This window comes from Platichthys flesus, chromosome 4 (genome assembly GCF_949316205.1).
Source record: "Platichthys flesus chromosome 4, fPlaFle2.1, whole genome shotgun sequence".
In the NCBI taxonomy this organism is placed as follows: Eukaryota; Metazoa; Chordata; class Actinopteri; order Pleuronectiformes; family Pleuronectidae; genus Platichthys; species Platichthys flesus.
The window spans coordinates 2,807,140-2,829,910 of NC_084948.1; the positions used below are offsets into that span (position 1 = coordinate 2,807,140).

Genomic DNA, 22,771 nt, shown 5'->3' on the forward strand with positions numbered 1-22,771 from the left:
TCACAATAGTAAATCACTGATCACAAGGACCTTAACATCTGACATAGAAGAATGGAGGTCCCTGCTGACCATCTTTGATCACCTAGTTACAAAGACACACAGTGCCTTTTTTTTACCCGTTTGTCATTGTGTCTTGTTATTTGTGTTTTGTAATTTGCTTTTTTACTTTTATTAGTTTTAGTGTTTTGTGATATTTTTGTTGTGTTTTCCCCTATTTGTCATTGTGATTTGCATTTTAGGGCTACCGTTTATTTATAAATTATTTCGTTAAATTAGAAATTAAGAGAGAGCCAGTTCCAACTTAGTCTCCCCTAACAACAATGTTATCTGGAGATATAGTAACAGACGGTTGTTGATATTTCAGCAAAACCAATTTGATGAAATTAACGCCATTGTTTTATTTTGTCAATATGTACATATAATGCATTGTCATTATATGAGCAGCTGTATATTAATGGTGAAATGCATCTTGATGTGAAAATCGGGTTTGAATGACTTTTTATGTAACATAATTTTTGATCACGCTAAAAAGCTTTTCTCTGAAGTCTTATAGATACCAGGTATCTGTGTGTGTGTTTGTGTGTCTGTGTGTGTGTGTGTTCATGTTTGCGGTTGTGTGTGTGAGAAAGTGTGTGTGTGTGTGTGTTTGTGTGTGTGTGAGTGTGTGTGTGTGTGTGTGTGTGTGTGTGTGTGTGTGTGTGTGTGTGTGTGTGTGTGATGGTGTGTGTGTCTGTGTGTGTACCGGTGTCATCTGGAGGAGGATTTGTTATGGTAACAACAAAAGCCTCACATAACATCTGTGCCTCTCTGAGATTAGTCTACATTTTTATGTTACAATGTTGGCTCACCACTAAAGAGGCGATTATCAAGGGTCTTTTATTGTGGTCCTTAATGTCTGCTGTTGTTTTAGGGGGATGGTAAAGTGGGAGGATGATACAGCATTAATGAAAGTCAGGAAAAAGAGAACATGGAGCACTTCTTGGAGGCAGATGGTGCCTCATGAACACCTGATATTCTGCACAGAGTGGTCCGAATGCCAACTATCTGAGATGAAGCGCTGCCAGGAAGCTTGATTAAAAGGGTAAAGTACTGCCAAGGACATTAACCCATACCTAACACAACTGTAGGTTTTCTTTTCATTGGTCGGAGGTGAATTCTTCAGCATGTTCAGACTTTGTTCCAACAAGCTGAGCTTACAACACTCAGAACTAGGAAAATATTACAACCAGCAGACCTCTCATATTTAGCTGTGTTAAAGAAGCACACAGAGTTGTGAATTGTCTCAACAAGAATTGCATCTTCACTGTTGGTCCTTTAAGTCCAGTTCAGTAAAAGGTTATATTCACTGGTTACCAGTGGCTGCTCGCATCCGGTTCAAAACACTAGTACTTGCGTACCATGCTGTGAACGGATCTGGTCCAGTCTACATCCAGGACATGGTCAAACGTTACACCCCACCCCGTTCACTCCGCTCTGCTTCGGCCAATCAGCTCGTTGCTCCCTCACTGCGAGCTAAACACTCATCAAAAACACGACTGTTTTCCGTCCTGGCTCCTAAATGGTGGAATGAGCTCCCCATTGACATCCGGACATCAGAAAGTTTACACATCTTCCGCCGAAAACTAAAAACACACCTCTTCCGACTTTACCTTGAATAAAAAAATAAATAAATAAAAACACTAACAACTTTTTGAAACTAACACTTTAGTAGCACTTAAATGGCACTTACTTATAGCACTTTGTAGTTTTGCTTTATTTGAAGAAATTGTACTTTCTTGATTCTTGTCGTCCTTGGTATGTACCCTCGGGTTTGAATGCAATTATTGTAAGTCGCTTTGGATAAAAGCGTCAGCTAAATGAAATGTAATGTAATGTAATGTAATATCACTGTCAGCTGTTTGTCATGGGTGGAGGGGGACTTCCCTTTAACTGTTACTTTCTCCCTCTCTCACACACAACCACTCACACACACACACACACACACACACACACATACATGCACAGTTGTAGACTTCTCTAACCTTAACCGTAATTATTACTCTCCCGAACCTGTCTTAACCTAAACCTAACTTTAAAATAATGTATTTACCTTAGAGGTCGATGATCTACTTTCTGTTTTTTTGTCCCCATCAGAAAGACAATTCCCCATAATGTGAATGTGTGAACAGATTTAGGTCCTGGCATCTTACTGTAAACACTCTCAATTCAATTGTACTGGTAAATACACCACCTAGTGGAATACTTGATCTGTAACACTTTCAATTATCACATTTAAAAGGAGAATCACATGCATGTTCTGTGTTCTACTTCCCATTTCTCAAGAAATTCAACAGCAGTTGGCAATTGCAAACTACTTCTCTAGATCTAATACGGGAAACCAGTAAGTGCTGCCAGAAATAAAACAATTCCTGTTCAATGATAGATCATCCTTGCCACACATCCAGTGTTGATTATGCTATAACAGAGAGAAAAAAGGTGAAGTTATAACCCAGTATATTGTGGATCCAATTTGAAAATATAATTATAGTGGTAACACACAAATTTGTTATGTTTAACATAAAGTTAATAAGCCTTATTGACACAATTGCTAACTCTAAATTGAAAAAAATTGAATTAAATTCTGTGTAAAAAATTGCAGTTTTTCATTAAAGAAACAATGGTTTGGTGATTTTGAATGTTATTATTATTATTTGATTATTTTGTATGCTTAAAATGTAACAAAATGTAACTTCAGCTGCTAGGGGTCTCTCAATCAAAACAATAACACAAGTTTGACTTTGTCATAATAAAGCTACAACATGGAAGTTGTTGCCTTCACCACCATTGCCAATTCAATTCTTCCTGACAAGGTAATTACATTACATTTCATTTAGCTGACACTTTTGTCCAAAGTGACTTACAATAAATGCATTTAACCATGAGGGTACAAACCCAGAACAACAAGAATCAAGAACATACAATCTCTTAAAAAAAAAAACTACAAAGTGCTCTAAGTAAGTGCCTAAATTGTTAGTTTAAACTTTTATTCAAGATATTGTCGGAAGAGGTGTGTTTTTAGTCTGTGGCAGAAGAGGTGTAGACTTTCTGATGTCCTGATGTCGATGGGGAGCTCATTCCACTAATAAGGAGCCATGACAGCAAACAGTCGTGATTTTGATGAGTGATCACCTCGCAGTGAGGGAGCATCAAGCCGATTGGCAGATGCAGAGATAGTGAACGGGCTAGGGTGTAATGTTTGACCCTATGGTTTGACCATGTCCTGGATGTTAACTGGACCCGATCCGTTCGCAGCACGGTACGCAAGTACAAATGTTTTGAAACGGCCCAGTGAAGGGAGCGGAGGAGTGGAGTAGTGTGAGTGAATTTAGGTTAAAGACCAGTCGAGCTGCTGCATTCTGGATGAGCTGCAGAGGTCGGATGGCGCTAGCAGGAGGGAGTTAGAGTAGTCTAGGTGTGAGATGACCAGAGCCTGGACCAGAACCTGCGCCGCCTCCTATGTGAAAAGGGGGCGTATTCTCCTGATGTTGTGGAGCATGTATCTACAGGAACGGGTTATTGCAGTAATGTTGGCAGTCAATCAATCAATCAATCAAATTTTATTTGTATAGCCCATATTCACAAATTACAATTCATCTCATAGGGCTTTAACAGGGTGTGACATCCTCTGTCCTTAACCCTCAGCAAGAGTAAGGAAAAACTACTAAAAACCCTTTTAACAGGGTAAAAATATGTAGAAACCTCAGAGAGAGCCACATGTGAGGGGTCCCTCTCCCAGGACGGACAGAAGTGCAATAGATGCCACGTGTAGGAGAACATCATCAATAATCAAAGTCTCTAGCATTATTTGATGAGGGTAGACATCCCGAAGGACAACCCCAACATGACATGCCAAGCAGTCCCGCTGCAATCACAGGCCATGGTCAGCAACCATCCAGACCACGATCCACCATCCAAACCAGACGCCACTCCAGTCCTCAGTCACCCTCCACCACCGCCCACCAGGACCCATCACGAGCCACCTCCACGGTCCTGGTCCACCGCCCGTGCCCAATGCCAACGCGACATAGGGTCCGCCACCAGCACCACGATCAGCCCACATCCGCCACACTGCATCAAACACCGCGACCCCCGGTGCGCGATCCACAAACCGCAATCCATGGTGCGGCCACAGAGGCCCTGGATCTGCGGGCGATAAAGCAAAGGAATTCCGGGGAAGGGGGATTGGGATGGAGAAGAGGAAGGAGAAGCTGGAAAGAGAAGCTCCGTGTGTCATGTGTCATAAAGTTATCAAAAAAGGAAGGTTTTGAGCCTACTCTTAAACGAACAGATGGTGTCTGCCTCCCGAACTGAAAGTGGTAGATGATTCCACAGCCGAGGGGCTTGATGGCTAAAAGCTCTGGCTCCTACTCTACTTTTAGAGACTTTAGGGACGATAAGTAGGCTTGAATTCTGGGAGCGGAGTGCTCCAGTGGGTTTATAAGGTACTACCAGCTCTTTAAGGTAAAAAGGCGCTATATCATTAAGGGCCTTGAAGGTGAGGAGGAGAACTTTAAATTCTATTCCAGATTTACCTGGAAGCCAGTGTAGCGATGCTAATACTGGAGAAATGTGCTCTCTTTTCTTTGTTCTTGTCAGGACACGTGCTGCGGCATTTTGGACAAGCTGTAGAGTCTTTAACGACTTACTGCTGGAGCCTGATAATAATGAATTACAATAGTCCAGTCTCGATGTAACAAAGGCGTGGACTAGTTTTTCTGCATCTTTTTGCAAAAGGACATCTCTAATTTTTTAAATATTACGCAAGTGAAAAAAGGCGGTCCTAGAAATTTGTTTTAAGTGACTATTAAAGGATAAATCAGGATCGAAGATCACTCCCAAGTTCCTGACTGTTTCATTGGAAGCAAGGGCAATGTCGTCTAGCGCAGCTATATCATTAGATAATGTATCTCTAAGGTGTTTGGGGCCAAGTATTATAACCTCTGATTTGTCTGAGTTTAATAAGTGAAAATTGCGGGTCATCCAGGTTTTCATGTCCTTGAGACATGTTCGAAGTTTAGTTAATTGATTGCTTTGTTCAGGTTTTATTGATAAGTATAACTCGGTGTCATCCGCATAGCAGTGGAAATTTACAGAGTGTGTCCTGATAATGTTTCCTAGTGGAAGCATATATAATGAGAATAAAATTGGGCCGAGCACAGAGCCCTCTGGAACACCATGGTTAACTTTGGTGCGCACAGATGACTCATCATTAATTTGCACGAATTGGGAGCGATCAGAAAAATACGATTTAAACCAGTTAAGGGCGGTTCCATTAATGTTAATTAACTGTTTGAGTCTTTGTAATACAATTTGATGGTCAATTGTGTCGAATGCTGCACTGAGATCTAACAGAACGAGGACAGACACAAGTCCCGGATCTGAGGCTATTAAAAGGTCACTAGTGACTTTTGCCAAGGCTGTCTCTGTACTGTGATTGGCTCTAAACCCCGACTGAAAGTTTTCATATATATTATTTTCCTGGAGAAACTTACACAGCTGGTTGGCTACAACTTTTTCTAAGATTTTAGAAATGAAGGGGAGATTAGATATTGTCCTGTAATTGGCTAAAACCTCTGGGTCTAGGGTGGGTTTTTTGAGTAGGGGTTTGATTACAGCTATTTTAAAAGACTGTGGTACATAACCTGATGATAATGACAGATTGATAATGTTAAGTAACAAACTATCAATTAGGGGCAGAATTTCTTTAAGTAATTTTGTAGGAATGGGATCTAAGATACAGGTTGTTGGTTTAGAACCTGAGATTATTTTGGTAAACTGATCACGGGTGATCAGAGAGAAGCTGTCTAAGTAATGGGAATGATTGTCAGCCGTTTCTGAGATCTCTGTTGTTGGGAGGGTATTAGTGCCAATTGAGGGCAGGAGAAGGTTGATCTTATTTCTAATAGTTTGAATTTTATCATTAAAAAAGGTCATAAAGATATTGCTATTTAGGGATCAAGGAATACTGGATTCGGTGGAGGTGTGACTCTCTGTCAGCCTGGCTACAGTGCTGAAGAGAAACCTGGGGTTGTTTTTATCCTCTTCTATTAGTTTTGAATAGTAGCTTGTGGAGAGCCTTTTTATATTCTTTAACACTATTCTTCCAGTCTATTAGATTTTCAACATGGTTGCTGGAGCGCCACTTCCTTTCTAGTTTTCTTGATAATTGTTTTAACTCATTTGTCTGGGAATTATACCACGGAGCTAATTTACTATGTTTGACATTTTTCCTTTTTAGAGGCGCTATTGAGTCTAATGTTAATCGTAGTGAGTCTGCAGAGCTATCACCGAGGTGGTCGATCTCAATGGAGCTCAGGTTTTTAAAGAATTTGTTGTTTATATCTACTGCTAATACGGGTTTAAATGTAATTGGAATTATTTCCTTAAATTTAGCTAAAGCACTATCAGGTAGACATCTAGAAAATGAAATTTTTATAAGTGGTATAAATTCAAGGAATTGTAAAATCAAAGGTTATTAAATTATGGTCTGATAGAACTGGATTGGGCGGAAGTACTGTTAAATTTTCAATTCCGACCCCGTACGATAATACCAAGTCAAGTGTGTGGTTACAACAATGAGTAGGTTTGTGCACACATTGACTGAAACCAATAGAGTCTAGTATTGAAATAAATGCTACGCTAAGGCAATCTTTCCTGGATTGGCGTGGAAGACTAAGAACCAGACATTCAAATGATTTGTAGCTGAGTTTAGGTTTAGGATTAATTGATAGACTGGAGTTAAAAATAGCAGCAACTCCACCTCCTCGCCCAATTTCTCTAGGAACCTGTGAATTGATATGACTGGGGGAGTAGATTCATTTAGACTGACATATTCATCAGGATGCAGCCACGTCTCAGTTAGGGACAATAAATCTATGTTTAATTTCATTAACTAAAAGAGCCTTTTTTGACAGTGTTCTAATGTTTAAAAGACTGTTTCAGAGGTTGTTTTAATTTGTATTAGATTTTTGTGTGGAGTTCTCGCTCTGTTATTGTTTAATTTCAATAATTTAATCGGACGGTGAACAGACACAATCTCTATGTGGCTTTGTGACTGATCCAGAGGGAGCGCAGAGAAGTGTTTAGCACTGCAGCTCTGCTTCCTGGTCCCAACTATGGGTTGTCATGTTATAGACTGAGTAATATTCCTAGATAAGAGAGCTGCTCCATCCCAAGTGGGATGAACGCCGTCTCTCCTAACAAGACCAGGTTTTCTCAAAAAAGTTAGCCAATTATCTATAAAGCCCACACCGTTTACAGGACACCACTTCAACAGCCAGCGGTTAAAAGACAACATGCGGCAAAACATGTCATCACCTGTTGTATTAGGGAGCGGGCCAGAGAAAACGACTGTGTCCGACATCGTTTGAGCAAAAGCACACACAGACTCAACATTCACTGAGTCTGTGTGTGGACTTGACTGTCGAGTGTCACACCCACACACAGACTCAGTGAGTGTGAGACCCAGGTTCCTAGCAGTCTGGGTGGGGGTTAACACGGAGTTGTCAAAGGTAATAGTCAGGTCCTGGGTGGAAGAATATTTCCCTGGAAGGAGAAGTAGTTCAGTCCTTTCAAGATTAATTTTCAGGTGGTGTGCAGACATCCACTTAGAGATGCAAGTCAGACAGGCAGAGATTTTTGCTGCTACCTGTGTTTCAGATTGGGGAAAAGAGTGGATTAGTCGGGTGTCATCAGCATAGCTATGGTAGGAAAAGCCATGTGAGTGAATGACAGAGCTGAGAGAGTTGGTCTACAGAGAAAAGAGGATGGGACTCAGGACAAAACTTTGAGGGACCCCAGTAGTGAGAGGACAAGGTTCAGACACAGATCCTCCCCAAGTTACCCGATAAACGCGGTCGTTGAGGTAGGAAGAGAGAGAGCAGAGCCCAGGTCCTGAAGGAAGGAAATAAAGATCTGGTGGTTCACTGTGTCAAATGCAGCAGAGAGGTCTAGACAGATAAGGACAGAGGAGGAAGAGGCTGCTCTAGCAGTGTGAAGTTGCTCAGAGACAGCAAGGAGGGCAGTCTCATTTGAGGGGCCTGCCTTGAAACCAGACGGGTGAGGGTCAAGAAGGTTATTATGGTGAAGATAGGAGGAGAGCTGATTAAAGATAGCTCACTCAAGAGTTTTGGAAAGAAAGGTAATTTACTCAGAAAACAATGATAAATAATCATGATCCATTACAGTTTTTCTCCATTGCTTTGGCTCATTTCACGAAACAGAAATGACATTCTCAAAACAACACGTGCAAACCTCCAAACCACTGGACACTTGTTCACAACAGATTGGAATATCTCATTCCTTTAATCAAATTGCAATTGTATTAGCACATCCTTGCAATGACAAGTACAATTTCCAACAGCTTGCACACACGAAGTTTAGTTAATTGATTGCTTTGTTCAGGTTTTATTGATAAGTATAACTCGGTGTCATCCGCATAGCAGTGGAAATTTACAGAGTGTGCAAAGGTGTGATTTAGCACACCTTTGCAAACAGTTAGGTGCAATTGGCAAAATAGCCCATATGGTTCAGCACAACTACATAGATCACCTTCAAAAGGTCATATCTCACCCAAAACAGTTAACTCAAACTCAAACCAAATTATTTTCTCATATAAATAGTCAGTGCCCCCAAAATGAAAATTTCCTTCTCAATTGCTGTGGCTCATCTCTCAGAAAAAGCAGGACATTCTCAAAGCTTTAAATACATTTGCCAAAATAACACAGATGGTTCAGCAAATCTCCATAGCACACCTGCAAAAGGTCATATCTCTCCCAAAACAGACAACTCATCAGTCAAAACTAAATCCTTTTCTCATACAAATAGTCAGTGCCCCCAAAATGAAAAGTCCCTTTGGCATTGTTTAAACACTACAGGTCAAAATGTTAAGATGTTTTGTCAGTATGGCAGTGGACCATAGAAATATCCCTCATGTGCACATTTCAATCTTGGCTCAGTCCTTAAATGGTCACTGGGTGGATACAGTAGATGTTTTCTTTCCAGAATATTATGTGTATCAAACAGAAAAAAGATTTATTCAAGGTTTCACATAAAATATGTTTATTGAACTCATTCTGCCATGGAAATTGTTACAGTAATTGCCATACATCATGGTTACAGTAACAGAAAATGTGTGCAGCACAATATACTGTCAAGCAATAGGCACATCAAAACTAAAATTTGGTATAGTGAGATATGACCTTTTGAAGGTGATCTATGTAGTTGTGCTGAACCATATGGGCTATTTTGCCAATTGCACTTAGAGCTCTGAGAATGTCATTTCTGTTTCGTGAAATGAGCCAAAGCAATTGAGAAAAACTGTAAACTTACTGTATGATTGGTGATCAGATGTGTGAAACTCAACCTTGATTACTAAAGTTCTAGTTGCACCTGAAAATTAAACCGATGATCAAAGATATCCTTATTACAGTATATACCATGATGTTTTTCATGGTATTATGTGCCTGTACGATTTTGACAGTGCAGTGAACTATTGTGCAGGTGATGATGTACACAATGAAATTATGCCAACATGTTCGAACGACCACTTGACTGAGAAGCGACAGTCAGTTTTGACCAGCAATATATATTCAATTGGTAATTGGGCTAACTGAAGGCAATTGTACCTAACTGTTTGCAAAGGTGTGCTAAATCATTTGAAATTTGTGCAAGCTGTTGGAAATTGTACTTGTCATTGCAAGGATGTGCTAATACAATTGCAATTTGATTAAAGGAATGAGATATTCCAATCTGTTGTGAACAAGTGCCTAGTGGTTTGGAGGTTTGCGCGTGTTGTTTTGAGAATGTCATTTCTGTTTCGTGAAATGAGCCAGAGCCTTGGAGAAAAACTGTAAGACTGACCAATTATGGAGTTAAGGTACCTTCCTTTTTCATACATGGTTTAAGGTTATGGCAGAGACGTTATTGCAGGTAAAGCAGATATTAGGCAATACAAAGGAAACGTCCTGATAAGTTGGGGATTTGTCTGGGTTTAACGATTGTTGGAAACATTTTGTATCATTACATCAAAAAAATATGTAACACAGGTCCAGTGACTTTTAGATATTTTCTTGTAGAATTGTTACATATTATACATCTTTACACAAAAGACAAAGAAAAAAACACTATAGACACTGAATACTTTCCTTAACATGGTGTGATTAATAAGTTGAATTCAGCCTACAGCAGCAGTGTTTTCTTCCACTCTGAGCCTCTTGTCCTTCATCGTGTTCTTTAAATTACTGTTGAGGCATTATTTCAGCCAACATCATTAAATCGGTCAATTCTTTCCTGCGTCACTTTCAGAGTGAAGTCTCAGCAGGTTTGTTGTTTGAGATCAGCTTGTCTCCTTGTGAGCTGCCCTCCCAGCTTAGTCCATTGTGAGAGCTGTCCACATTGGAGTCGAGTGTCCTCTCATTTTTAACCAGGTCTTCTAGATCTGGAGACAAAAAATGAGAGGATGGTATTAAACATGGATTCTCCGCTTCTCTTGCAGATTAAATAAACCACAATTCTTAATATCTGCTTTCATCTGCATTTTTTTGTTTGCTAACAGTATTGTGCAAAAACGAATCAACATATTACCCAGACATTTTCATCCAGGATTTTTTAAGAAATCAGGCATGTTAAGGGAACTGATATTTGCGAGTGAGTGCAATTTGCTGCAGTTCCAAATAAAATCCAGATCTTGTGAATCTGGTTTCATCAGGGGACTTTTGGGGCTTGACAGATAAAGAAAAAAAATATTATCATGAATGAAAGCTTGTGCATGGAGCTGGACCAATACTCACACTTGAGCACCGTGGTGTTGATGAGACCATATCCTTGGTCAATGTTCCTGCTCAGGTTAATGTAGAAGAAGAACTTGATTTCCTGAGGGTACTTATCATGGGATATGTTCTGTATCAGAGGAATCAGTCGCTTGGACATGGGCCCCTCCGCCAAAGCCTGGTGCATCATGTACATGCACCACTCTTCCTGCAGGAAGTCAGGAGTGATGAGCAGAGCCTGCAAGTGGCTCTCCTGCACAGCCTGACAGAATTCTGTGAAAATTGGACTTCCTGGACAAACGTCCCTTTGCCAGAGGAAGCACCTGAGGTTGCGGGGCGAAGCCTCCAGGAAAGAGACCAGGCCCTTGGCCTCCTCAATGTCACTGTCAGCGAGACTGTGGCACACGAGCAAGTCATATTTTCGTCTCCATCTCAGGTTTGAGCTTAGAGCAGACGGCGGATTTTTGGGTCCAGACGATGATGATGGCGATGATGTTGGTGTATATGTAATTGGTGTCAAAACACTTGTCTTGCTAGCTTTTTCTTCATGTTGGGATGACAACGATATTCTTGATTTCAAGAGGTTTCGGAACCAACCTGAAACGAGAAAGACTAACTGCGTATTACTAACTTAATTACACTTTTCTAAACACAAAACACAACACAAAACAAAATCCGCTCTCTGCGTTATCTGTTAAACATTAGCAGCAGATAATAACAATGAGCTAGTAGCTAAAGTGGCTACGGTAAAATTATTCTTTGTTTTTGCTGGAAATTAAATTGAAAAACCAACCACTATCATGCTTTAACCAAGTTAACAAAGGAAGGCTGGTTAAAAGATAATGACCAAATACATTTGAACAAAAGAACCCGATGGTGAAATCACACGAGGGCAAATATCTGAAACCACAACTTACCATGCATGTTGTTAACATTGTCATGCCTCTTCAACTTCTCTCCAAAATCCTCTTAAATAAAATAAAAATAAATTATAAAACGTGGTAGCTGAACTAAGAACTGTGCAACAGTCTGCCCTAACTGAAAGTATCAAAGACGAAGTGAAAAGTTTATCGAGCGTCAGTGACCTCACCAGAAAAAATAAGGAAGGAACTCTGCTTGATTTCACATGCAAAGTGATTCATTCGTCACAGTATATGGTACAGGCAGTTAACCCTTTGTCAGTTAAATAAATAAACCTTAATACCCGATTCCTGGTGTTTCTCAATAAAAAGAACATTCAAAGCCTTGAACACTGCTGCTTTCTTATCTGGATGGTATTATGATTGAAGCTAAAAGCTTAACAGCAAGTCAGACCTGCATCTTATGCATATCTGGACGTTTTCTACCTGTGTAAGATGAGGTAAGCAGCATTACTGTCAAACTGAGGAAGTGAAGAGGAGCCAGCTGAACTATTATAATTGGATCTACATTTATTCATTGTGTCATGTCACAATAATGCATTTTAATTTTTTCACCTGATGCAGTAAGCTTTTAAAAAACAACAGAGGGAATTCATTTCCTTAAGGACTTTTCTGATCTTGTTTCTTTTTTAAATATTCTCTAAAAAGAGAAAACTGTGTTAAAAAGTGTGGATTATAAACCAGAGTTTTATTAGTTAGTTTAATCTATGCATTAGATATGGAAAACTCTTCTATATGATTTTATGTTATGTAATCTTAAATCTTATCTCATTCTAATTCAGCTGAAAGTATAAGAGTTTCTCAATATTCTCACTTCATTCTCATAGTACAATGGAAAAAATAAAAGACCGAAAACATATTAAAAAAGCTTGAGGATGTGTTTTAACAAAATAAAAGAAAGACAATAATTAAATTTAAGAAAAGCTTCGGGAAACTTTAATAACTAAATAAAAGACTGACAAAATAATCATAAAAAAGCTTTTGAATCTGTTAAATAAAGATTAAACGACCGACACAAAAGTAAAGCTTTAAAATCAGAAAACACTTACAAAAATTAAAATAAGGTATTAGAATCAAACTGCGCAAGCGCGAAACTGAGAAAAACTATCCCCGGAAGTGTGCGTCACTTCCTGGCTCTGCGTCTGACGTGTCTAAAACAGCATTGCACTGGTGGTGGATTTTATCATCTTTAAAGAATTACCTGGTAAGTGTGAACCGTGTGAGCAGGTGTCACCGGGGCTGCAAACAGTTACCGGACCAGTCACGATCCTCGGTGCTTCCCATTCACTGTTTCTTACCCTCACAACCCCTGTGTGCGCTTTTAATCCAGATACGTGGGGGCAAGATGCTGGACTTCTTCACCATCTTCAGTAAAGGGGGGATAGTGCTGTGGTGTTTCCAGGGAGCCGGGGTCAGTGAGTCCTTCGCGGGGCCCGTCAACGCGTTGATCCGCTCCGTCATCCTCCAGGTGAGACACAACCACCGCTGCCTGCTGTTTGGCTAACTCTCAGTTAGCAGCTACAGCTAACAGGTAGCAGCTGTAAGCTAACTGCGCAACGACAGTGGACTAAAGTAGCAACTTCTATAGAGTGAATCAACCTGAAGTCACAATGTATTGATGTAGAAACAGAATCGTGTGTTGTCTTGTGTGAGTCGTGTGTGTCCACCTGACCTGTCAACTATGTGTGTGTTGTGACAGGAGCGAAGTGGGAATAATTCCTACTCTCACGAGGCCCTGAGTCTTAAATACAAGCTCGACAATGAGTTTGAGCTCATATTTGTGGTAAGTCTCTCACCTACAGACTCAATAACGACTCATTCCCTGTTAGATCATCACAGTTTGGGCACATGAGAAACATATACAACCGAAATGGTATGTATCTCAAATAGAGATGAAACGATGTGAACATGTTTTATCACGACACAATACACAACATAATCCTAGTTCCACAACAGAGACATCGGCTATGTGGCACCTGCAAAGTGGAAGGTCATAACCTAGGCATCGTTAAAATTAATAAATAAGCAATACTGTTTAAACGCTTAATAAGTGATTTCATCACGTTAAACTGTTTAATATTATTTTCAATCAAAATAATAATGTCGAACCAACACCTTATCAAATATGCAACATTTACATTGAAGAATGAAGACAGCACAAACCAAAGGTCTGATGATGTTGACATGTGATAACCCTATTTTAAAATGGATGAAACTGTTCATTACTTGTGTTGTTTTTGTTTATCATTTGTTTTTGTTAATGATCATTACTCTAGGTGGGTTTTCAAAAGATCCTGACGCTGACGTATGTGGACAAGTTCATAGATGATGTTCAGCTTCATTTTAGAGATCGTTATAAGAATGAGCTGGAGCAGAAGGGTGCACTGAAACTCCTTAACAATAACTTTGAGTTCGAAGACGACTTCACAATGCTTCTAAGGTAAAAACAGACAGGATCACACTGCATGCTTTACTTTTGAATGAACCAGACAGAACTAGTTGAGTAAATTAAAACTGTCTCATCATCTACTCACCACTACACCGATGGAGGGGAGGGTGAAGTATTTGAGTCAACAAAACACTTCTGGAGTCTCAGGGGTAAACAGCAGTGCCATGCAATTGAAGTCAATGGTGTATGAGAAGGGCTACGGCAAGGATGCGGCTGGAATTGCCATGGAAGCCATTGCCTATGGTAATGGACGAGAACAACATTGACTTAAGTTCTATTGGATTCTGCTTTAACATGGTTTACTGCTGAGACGTGTTTTATGGACTCAAACACTTCACCCACCCCCCCCACCCCCCCCCCCCCCCCCCCCATCGCAGTGGTGAGTAGATAATGAGAAGAATTTTAAATTTTTCGTTGAACTATCCCTTTAAGTACATTAAGATAATTAGGACGTTGACCATACTTAAACCTTTCTTCACTGACCAAAACCTGTATTGTCCTGTTCATGCTGGCTCATATCAAATGTTTACCACAAGAGAGGCGGAAGAGAGCAGCAAAGCTCGGAGCCACGTCGCCATGCGGTCCTTCAAGGAGTCAGAGAAGTCCCAAAAAACTGTGAAGTCCATGATTGAGACGAAGGGTGGGGACAAAACCAAGGAACAGGGTGGCAAGAAGAATAAAAATACCAAAAAGGAGGGTATGTGCACTTTGAGGTGGTTCTTCGAGGTGTAACATCATTTCAGTCTCAATCCTGACTTGATGTGATGTTCTCAACCTCAGCAGCTCCTGCAGCTGATTCTGCCAAAGGTGACAAGCTCAAGGTCACATCATCTGGGCAGAAGACTGTTGAGAATGGGAACCAGGGCTTGACTCCTGAGGAGGACATGCAGAAGAAGAGAGAGGAATTCTTTCGCAAACGCATTGTGGGAACTACTGAAAAACCCATGTAAGAGAAAAGAGAGTAATATATGTTTTTAAAAGCCAAAGGTAGAAATACAGTAGGTGCATCTTGCCAGCAGCAGCAGCATAGTCCCACTGTCAAGTGTCACTGTTAAATTCCATTTCAGAAATCTGCAAGGTTTAGATCACCAAGTGGATCCTCAACAGAATTTGCCTGATGTTAAAAAGTATTAAGGGCAGAAACTGATGATTTTACAATGAATGCATAATATGATGTGATTGTGTCGTTTGTTCCTATTAGAGTTAGAACCATTGTTTTAGTAGTAATGTGTTTTTCAACACCCAACAGAAGTACTAGAAACAGGATATTTAAATGATCACGTTTTTAGCATTGCTACGAGGTTTGTAAGTTTCCTGGTGTAAATGTCAGATTGCCTATTTAAAAAATGCTTAATTCTATCATTCTCTCTTGTAGTAGTAGCAGTAAGTCTCCAAAGCCCCAGAAACCAAGAGGGAAACGAATGCGTGTTTGGGACATGGGAGGCAACAGCACCAAGGAGCTTGACTACAGCAAAAGTAAAGGAGAGGGCTCCACTAACGGTGACGACCAGAGCCTGGAAACCAAAATGGACCCAGTATGTACACCACCTCCTCTCCGCTCCCTAAGCGGTTTCTAGCTAAAGAGTCATCTGTGATAGTCACATTAATAACGACTCAATTGAAGTTCTCAATGTGCTGGATGTGTTTCAGGGGATGCAGGTGAGCTCCATGGAGGGAGAGCTTCCGCCTGTGGACTACGAGTCCAGTAACGATGGGGAGATGGAGGAAGAGGATGAGAGAGTGGTTGTCAGTGGAACAAGCAAGACAAGGTAAGAAAGTTTTCAGAATATTTTAACATTATACCTTAAAATTGTCTCTAATATCAGCTGTACTCTGACCACGTACCAAACTTTGCATGTTCTCCTCAGCTCCAAAAAGGGTGGCAGCTTTGGGGGCATGTTTGGGATGCTGAAGGGCCTGGTGGGCTCCAAGAGCCTGAGCAGTGATGACATGGAGCCAGTGCTGGAGAAGATGAAGGAGCACCTCATCAGTATGATATCACATCTCCCTCTCCCACCTTCTTCATTCAGCTAGATGTGAGAGTGAATTCTCTGCTATTCATTCTTCTTTTTTATCATCCTATAGCAAAGAATGTAGCAGCCGACATTGCCTCCAAGCTCTGTGACTCTGTAGCCATAAAACTGGAGGGAAAAGTCATGGGCACATTCACCAGTAAGTAACTTTACCATTTATCCTCATCTATCTACTAATCCCGCAAATGTCTGTCTGTATGTGGCTCTCATATCCCGAGAAACGTTCATCTCGTCTGCTTGTCGTGTCAAATGCGGTGTGATTCCGATTTTTAATAACGTGTGAAGAGTGGCTTGCCGTCAGTGGGGGCAGGGCAACAGTCAGTCTGTGGACCGAGTTGAACAAGTTTTCTTCTGTGTACTCCAACTTCTGTGGATAAATTACAGAAGTTGACGGTAATGGGCCGCAAGCAAAAACAGCCGCCAGATAATTTTTATAATTTACTATTTTTTATTTCAGCATAGTTGTCTATAAAGTTAAACCACAACATTTGTTTTGTAACGGCAATGCTTTATATTGAGCTGAAAAGTTGTGAACTCTGATCTGAAGATTGTGTTGGCTGCTTAACAGACCTCTGAAATATAAGACACGTAATGGTCAGTAAATAGACCACACATGTAAACAGTAATAAAGAAAATTCAGTTTCCCTTGGCTAAAAACATTGACTATAAAATCTTCACTACAGATAAACCAGGTAGGATGAACAGTTTTCTAACTTCGCTCTGCATCATGGACTGTTTGTAAAAAACTCTGCACACAACGTTCATCACACTTACAATAAAAATGTAAAGTGTATTGTACAACTGTTTGAGGAGGACCCACTAACAAGGTGGAATTTTCAGCATCTGGATATAATAACTCTGAAACATCCCACATACGTATATTGTATATATTTCAAAGACCAGATACAGATTTTACAGCTTACACTCAATAAGCACTTTATTAGGAACATTGTATATAAATATACATATGCATATACATATACACATATTGCGTTTGGCCTCCATCAGCCTCAGTTCTTTGTGACATTGATTCCACAATATGTTGAAAACTTATTTTTAGATATGCAGATCTTTCACCTGCACATTCATGCTGCCAATCTCCTGTTGCACCACATCAGGTGTGCTTCTTGATTCAGATCTGAAGACTGGAGAACATTGAAGTCAATGTCATGTTCATGAAACTTGTGTGTGTTTGTAGCTGTGGCCTCTACAGTAAAACAGGCCCTACAGGACTCGCTGGTGCAGATCCTGCAGCCCAAGCGAAGGGTGGATATTCTGAGAGATGTCATGGATGCACAGAGCCAGCGACGGCCCTTTGTCATCACATTTTGTGGCGTCAATGGGGTCGGAAAGTCCACCAACCTGGCCAAGGTGAGGTGCTCAGCGGGGGTGCAATGTTTCCAAAATCCAACCCCTTTCCTGCGAGTTCCAGTATAGTTTTTGTGGTTTGTAAATGTTTATCGAAAAAGGAAGTCACTTCTAGCTTCGGGCCATACTCAATGAGTTTGGCCTTGTTTTATGAGATTGTGGTCAGTTCTAACTCTGAGATAGAATTCACTCTCGGGCGTCCTGTGTTAAAATGTCTGCACTGAGGGCAACGTTATAGAGTTAAGTTAAATGCATATTCTAATCTTGTTTCACCATTAAACACGATTTGGTAACATGAACACAATCCTATCACAATAAATATGTTCAATCAGTTGATACAGCTAATTATTTCTATGCATTTCAAATTATTTGAATTTGTTTCAAGTTCAAAGACTGATTTCTCATCCTGAAGTCGAAGAAACTAGTTCAAAATTAGAAACACTGAGGCACATCATTTAAAACAATATTACCTTCTGCCTCATACCCTGCCTGCATGTAAGATATATACTGAACTTTTGTTATATTGTTACCTTGCTGATTGGTTAGTTAGTTGGGTTAGTGGAAATTATTATTTTAGCCTTAAGAACATTTTTACAATATTATTTAAGATATGAATAATAAAATCTGTTTATGATTTGATGTTTTTGTTACCAAAACAAACCCTTTAATTACCACTAAATATTATCTATGTTTTACATGTTATGTAGATAACTCGGTTCTATTCAGATGTCCCAGTGTGCAGGCATGAACAAATGCAGCTAAACAGGATTCAGAGCCATTTTTTTTAATATAAAAAAAAAAAAAAATTATACTGAGTATTTGCTCAGCACTACTTGTTTATATCTTACCTTGGAGTGTAACTTTTAAAATGTCAGAGTTGATATGAACTAAACATGTCTGTCTCGGTCCAGATCTCCTTCTGGCTGATCGAGAACGGTTTCACAGTGCTGATCGCAGCCTGTGACACTTTCCGTGCCGGGGCAGTGGAGCAGCTCCGCACTCATGAGAGGCGCCTGAACTCTCTGCATCCCCGGGAGCAGCATGGGGGACGGCCCGTAGTTCAGCTCTATGAGAAGGGCTACGGCAAAGATGCGGCTGGAATTGCCATGGAAGCCATTGCCTATGGTAAAACATTTTCTTTCTAGCCAACTGATTATTTGAAGAAGAATGTTTTCTTGTTGATTCCACATGTGTACCTCAGCGATCCAGAGAATTGGAACTGGTTCATTTAACCCATAACGCTGCTGTGATGAGTTTTCTGTTTTGTTAGTTATAATACATTTTCATTTATGATGAATATCATCCATATGATAAAGTTACATGTATACCTTCTGCATTCTTCCACTCCAGCTCGCAACCAGGTCTTTGACGTTGTGCTGGTGGACACTGCTGGGCGTATGCAGGACAACGCCCCCCTAATGACAGCCCTGGCCAAACTCATCGCAGTCAACATGCCTGACCTGGTGCTGTTTGTTGGGGAGGCTCTGGTGGGCAACGAGGCGGTCGACCAGCTGGTAAGACGATCACTGACAGACTCAGTGTTTTTCTTTATGTTGGGATACATCACGTACTAACAGGAAAGTGACACTGTGGAGAAATGTTCTCACTGAGTAACTTGAATAAACGTTTTCTAAGAAATGTCTTGCAAAAAAGATTTTAAAGTAGCATTTCATACAAAGGTCTGACGACCGAAGCGACAGGAGCAGATTACAGAGAAAAAGAGAAACATTTTGCTCCATGGACACTAAAAGACTGTTGGACTCAATGACAAGCATCACGTGAACGAGCTGTGATCTCACCGTGTGCTCCGCTCCCCGCCCCGCTCACTCGCTCAGAGACACTGTAGCACAGGTGAACCACAAGGCTACGTGGTCTCCTTTCCTCTACACGCTGCACGCCAACGAATGCAGGAGCTGCTGGCCAAATAATTAAATCATCAAATTTCCTGATGATAGTGATTTTAAACTTGTTGCACTTAGATGAGTGTCCCACAATATTGTTATGAGAATGACATCTTTAAAGACTGGGGTGATAGTCCCAATCTAATTTGTAACATCAATAAAACGAAGGAGATGTTATTCGACCACAGAGAGGTGATAATCTGTATAATTAGATATGGAATGGCTGCCTGGTTCAGCAATCTCACAGTGCATTTAAAATAAAAAATGAGAGCGTGGTTTAAAACGGTTCTGAAGGTGATGGGTAAAACGGATTGTCCTTCCCTTCAGACCATCTGCGAAGGTTCTGAGGTCAGACAGGCACACAGGATCCTCACCGGCCCGTCACACATACTGTTCCCCGAATTTGATCGTTCACCATCAGGCGGACGTTACAGAGCCTAGAAGTGTAAAACCAACCGCCTCAAGCTCTCATTCAACCCAACATCTATCACACAGAGTTGTTCATTCGGTCAGGTATCTCAAAAACCTTTGCACTTTGTCTGGCACATTTTGCACTTTGGTCAAGTTTTAATGCCAGTTCTTGAATTTCATCTTATTCACCTTGTTATATCTTTTTAGTGTTTTATCATTTTAAGTGTTTTTAGGCTAGGTGCAGTATTTATTCTGCATTACTATTCAGGATCTTCATTATATGTCCTCGTGTACAGTCTGTTATTGTTTGTTGTATAATGTCCTGTTCTGAAGCGGCTGTAGCACTTTGGCCCAAGACAAATTTCCTCCATGTGACAATAAAGTATATTTGATTGATTTTACTTAATGGCAGGTTTTCAAATAACAATGAAAATGACAATTAAGAGTTAAACCCAGACGATGTTCTTGCTGAACCACTGACCTCAATGTTCAGGGATGAGGCGGATTTACGATGAAAGCCAAATGTAAGAGCTTTCCCAAAAAATATTTGATGCTCGTCTGAGTCAAAGGCTGAGAAATTAAAGTTTTTGTAAACGCTGGCTATTGTCAACTCTTCCGAAAACACTCAGTTTTAAGATGGTGGTTTTTAAACCTTGCTTTGTTTTTAAGAGTGCATTTTATTTGACATCTTAATGGGTTAACACAACAATATGAAATAAGAAAATGCTGTATGATTTTAAAAATGTTTTCTGTGAAGGAAACTCTCCAGCAGGGGTCAGTGTTGCTCCAGTGACCTATGCACTCTTGCTTGTACAGATGTTTTTTTACTCCTGCTCACCTAAATAGGGATATGTGAAAGTCAGCAGTGTACAAATTAAGCCCCTGCTGAGTCACCTCTCTTACTTGTGTCCTCAGGTGAAGTTCAACCAGGCTCTGGCCGACCACTCCATGTCTGACAGGCCTCGGCTCATTGATGGAATTGTTCTCACCAAGTTTGACACCATTGATGACAAGGTACAATCACGTTCTCCAGTGTTTGAGGCTGTTTCCTGAGATATGACAGATTAGCAGAAAGCTGACACCACTGCATCTTTTACAGGTTGGTGCTGCCATCTCCATGACGTACATCACGGGTCAGCCCATTGTGTTTGTGGGCACGGGGCAGACCTACAGCGACCTGCGCAGCCTCAATGCCCGGGCTGTGGTCAGTGCCCTGATGAAGGCTTAAGCGGCCGCATGTGCCGCTGTAAGTTCATCGTCTCAAACAATGTTGTCACACTGCCGTGAGATGTTCCAGCCCTGCAAGCCCTCGTCTCTCATCCTACTGTCCCTCCTGCTCTACTTCGCATCCAATGAAGAACTCGTGTCACGCATTGGACTTCTATCCTCCCATCCTCCCAGTAAAGGACAAGTGAACACTCTTTGACCAAAGTGGTCATTTTGCAAATCAAAGCCACAGAAACCTACCGTTCCATTAATTCTAAACTTTGGGCCAAATTGAGAAGTACCTCCATCAATGAAGTCGCATCCAAATGACATTTTGGCTATATGGATTTAGGCTGTAAATGTCATTAGTTTACTGGTTCACTCAGTAAAAGACTTTGACAATAAAGTCCACACCTGGCATTTTGTCAGTCACTTTTCCCCCTCTTTGTGTAAATGAGGTCAGGTCATGAAGGCTGGCTGGATGTGACATTTCAGCAGCTGCCGGTGCCTGAGGAAAGCTTAGTGACCATAGTGCCTATCTGTCTCCTGTCCTAGAAGTTAACACTGTCACTACATTGGTGTTTTTTCCATAAAGAGTACCATGACAGTTCAGGTGTGAAATCACTCCTCATCCAGTGAAGGTGTATGAAACAAGCTACATTCACACTACTGCGATTTTTAAACACGGCTCTGCTGCTATGGAATTCAGAGCTCTTATAAATACAGAAGTTTGGAGACGCTGTCGTCCCCGTTTTATTTTGGAAAACTCTGGGGCTACAGTATAGTCTGGACTGGCAGAAACAAAGAGGTAGACACTCAACAGCTTGCAGATTGAGTCTGTTAGCCTTTGCTAAATTGTTGGCGAGTAATGCTCTCAATACCGCTCCGCTGTATTTGTTTTGCCATGACTCCCAGTCTTGTGTTTGTCTGCTTCCATGGTTGCTTAATACTCCAGTAGCAGTTCCACCTCATTGTCTGTCTATTAACACAAAGAAATCCCTGCTCTTACTTTTACCTATTGCTGCCTCATGTGTGTAATCTTTCTGCAACTAACAACTACCTGCAGAGTAAACGTATCTGCTTCCTGTGCATGCAAGCATTGGGTGATATGCGTTTTGTATTAGTTTGGACAGGGACTAAAACTGATGCATAGATCAAAGGCCGGTGTGGATGGAGATTGCTTTGGTTTTATAATGGCATTTTAAAACGTAGTAGTGTGGATGTAGCCTGTTTACAGGTCAGCCATAGAATCAATCAAGTATCAAGTCTGTGGATGTTGTAATTCTCCTAACACACTAACAACTGTGGTACTAGTTTCAGATGAATTATCTCCCAGAGCTCCTCACCTACATAACACTGTTAACACATTTATCACAAAATGGACAAATTGATCCCCTGGTTTTAAGAGAGGAAAAAAAATATACTCCCTCAGTTTCATTTAAAAAACTTTTTAGTTCTTACCAGTCAGATCTGAGACTCCTTGGCCTTTATATTTATGATTTATATGAAGAAATGTATGTTTCAATTATCTCTACTCCCCCCTTTAATTTACGGTAGAGCAATATGAGTGTCAGAAGATTTGAGCTAATTTATGAGAATGTAAACATTTCTAAATAAAGCTGCTATATGCTACAACGGGCTATAAAGTGGAACTTGTTCTGTCATGTTGCAGAGG

The 22,771-nt window shown here is 40.6% G+C and overlaps 2 protein-coding genes across 3 annotated transcripts; one reads left to right on the forward strand and one right to left on the reverse strand.

The window, feature by feature from the left end:
• Positions 1–9,069: 9,069 nt before the first annotated feature.
• On the reverse strand, positions 9,070–11,886 carry tirap (toll-interleukin 1 receptor (TIR) domain containing adaptor protein). The gene is made up of 3 exons (XM_062386534.1): positions 11,726–11,886; positions 10,830–11,405; positions 9,070–10,477 (listed from the first exon to the last, which is right to left on the reverse strand). Exons 1-3 carry the CDS (start codon positions 11,730–11,732, stop codon positions 10,341–10,343), a joined length of 720 nt encoding a protein of 239 aa, XP_062242518.1. The 5' UTR covers positions 11,733–11,886; the 3' UTR covers positions 9,070–10,340.
• Positions 11,887–12,852: 966 nt separating this feature from the next.
• Positions 12,853–22,734, forward strand: srpra (SRP receptor subunit alpha). 2 transcript variants are annotated; one of them, XM_062386535.1, is made up of 15 exons: positions 12,853–12,932; positions 13,059–13,196; positions 13,428–13,511; positions 14,005–14,168; positions 14,714–14,874; positions 14,958–15,123; positions 15,553–15,712; positions 15,828–15,946; positions 16,046–16,167; positions 16,263–16,349; positions 17,409–17,581; positions 18,490–18,703; positions 18,929–19,092; positions 20,806–20,904; positions 20,990–22,734. In XM_062386535.1, exons 2-15 carry the CDS (start codon positions 13,074–13,076, stop codon positions 21,116–21,118), a joined length of 1,965 nt encoding a protein of 654 aa, XP_062242519.1. In that variant the 5' UTR covers positions 12,853–12,932; positions 13,059–13,073; the 3' UTR covers positions 21,119–22,734. The 2 variants fall into 2 exon arrangements, with proteins under 2 accessions (XP_062242519.1, XP_062242520.1); XM_062386536.1 differs by having other exon boundaries at positions 14,961–15,123.
• The last annotated feature ends 37 nt before the right edge of the window (positions 22,735–22,771 follow it).

Bases quoted from the DNA above. Each gene is read 5' to 3' on its own strand.
- tirap (XM_062386534.1), bottom strand. The intron at 10,478-10,829 runs GTGAGTATTGGT...TTTTGTCTCCAG, and splicing joins CAACACCACGGTGCTCAAGT to ATCTAGAAGACCTGGTTAAA.
- srpra (XM_062386535.1), top strand. From the start codon at position 13,074: ATGCTGGACTTCTTCACCATCTTCAGTAAAGGGGGGATAGTGCTGTGG. The intron at 13,197-13,427 runs GTGAGACACAAC...GTGTTGTGACAG, and splicing joins TCCGCTCCGTCATCCTCCAG to GAGCGAAGTGGGAATAATTC. The intron at 15,713-15,827 runs GTATGTACACCA...GATGTGTTTCAG, and splicing joins TGGAAACCAAAATGGACCCA to GGGATGCAGGTGAGCTCCAT.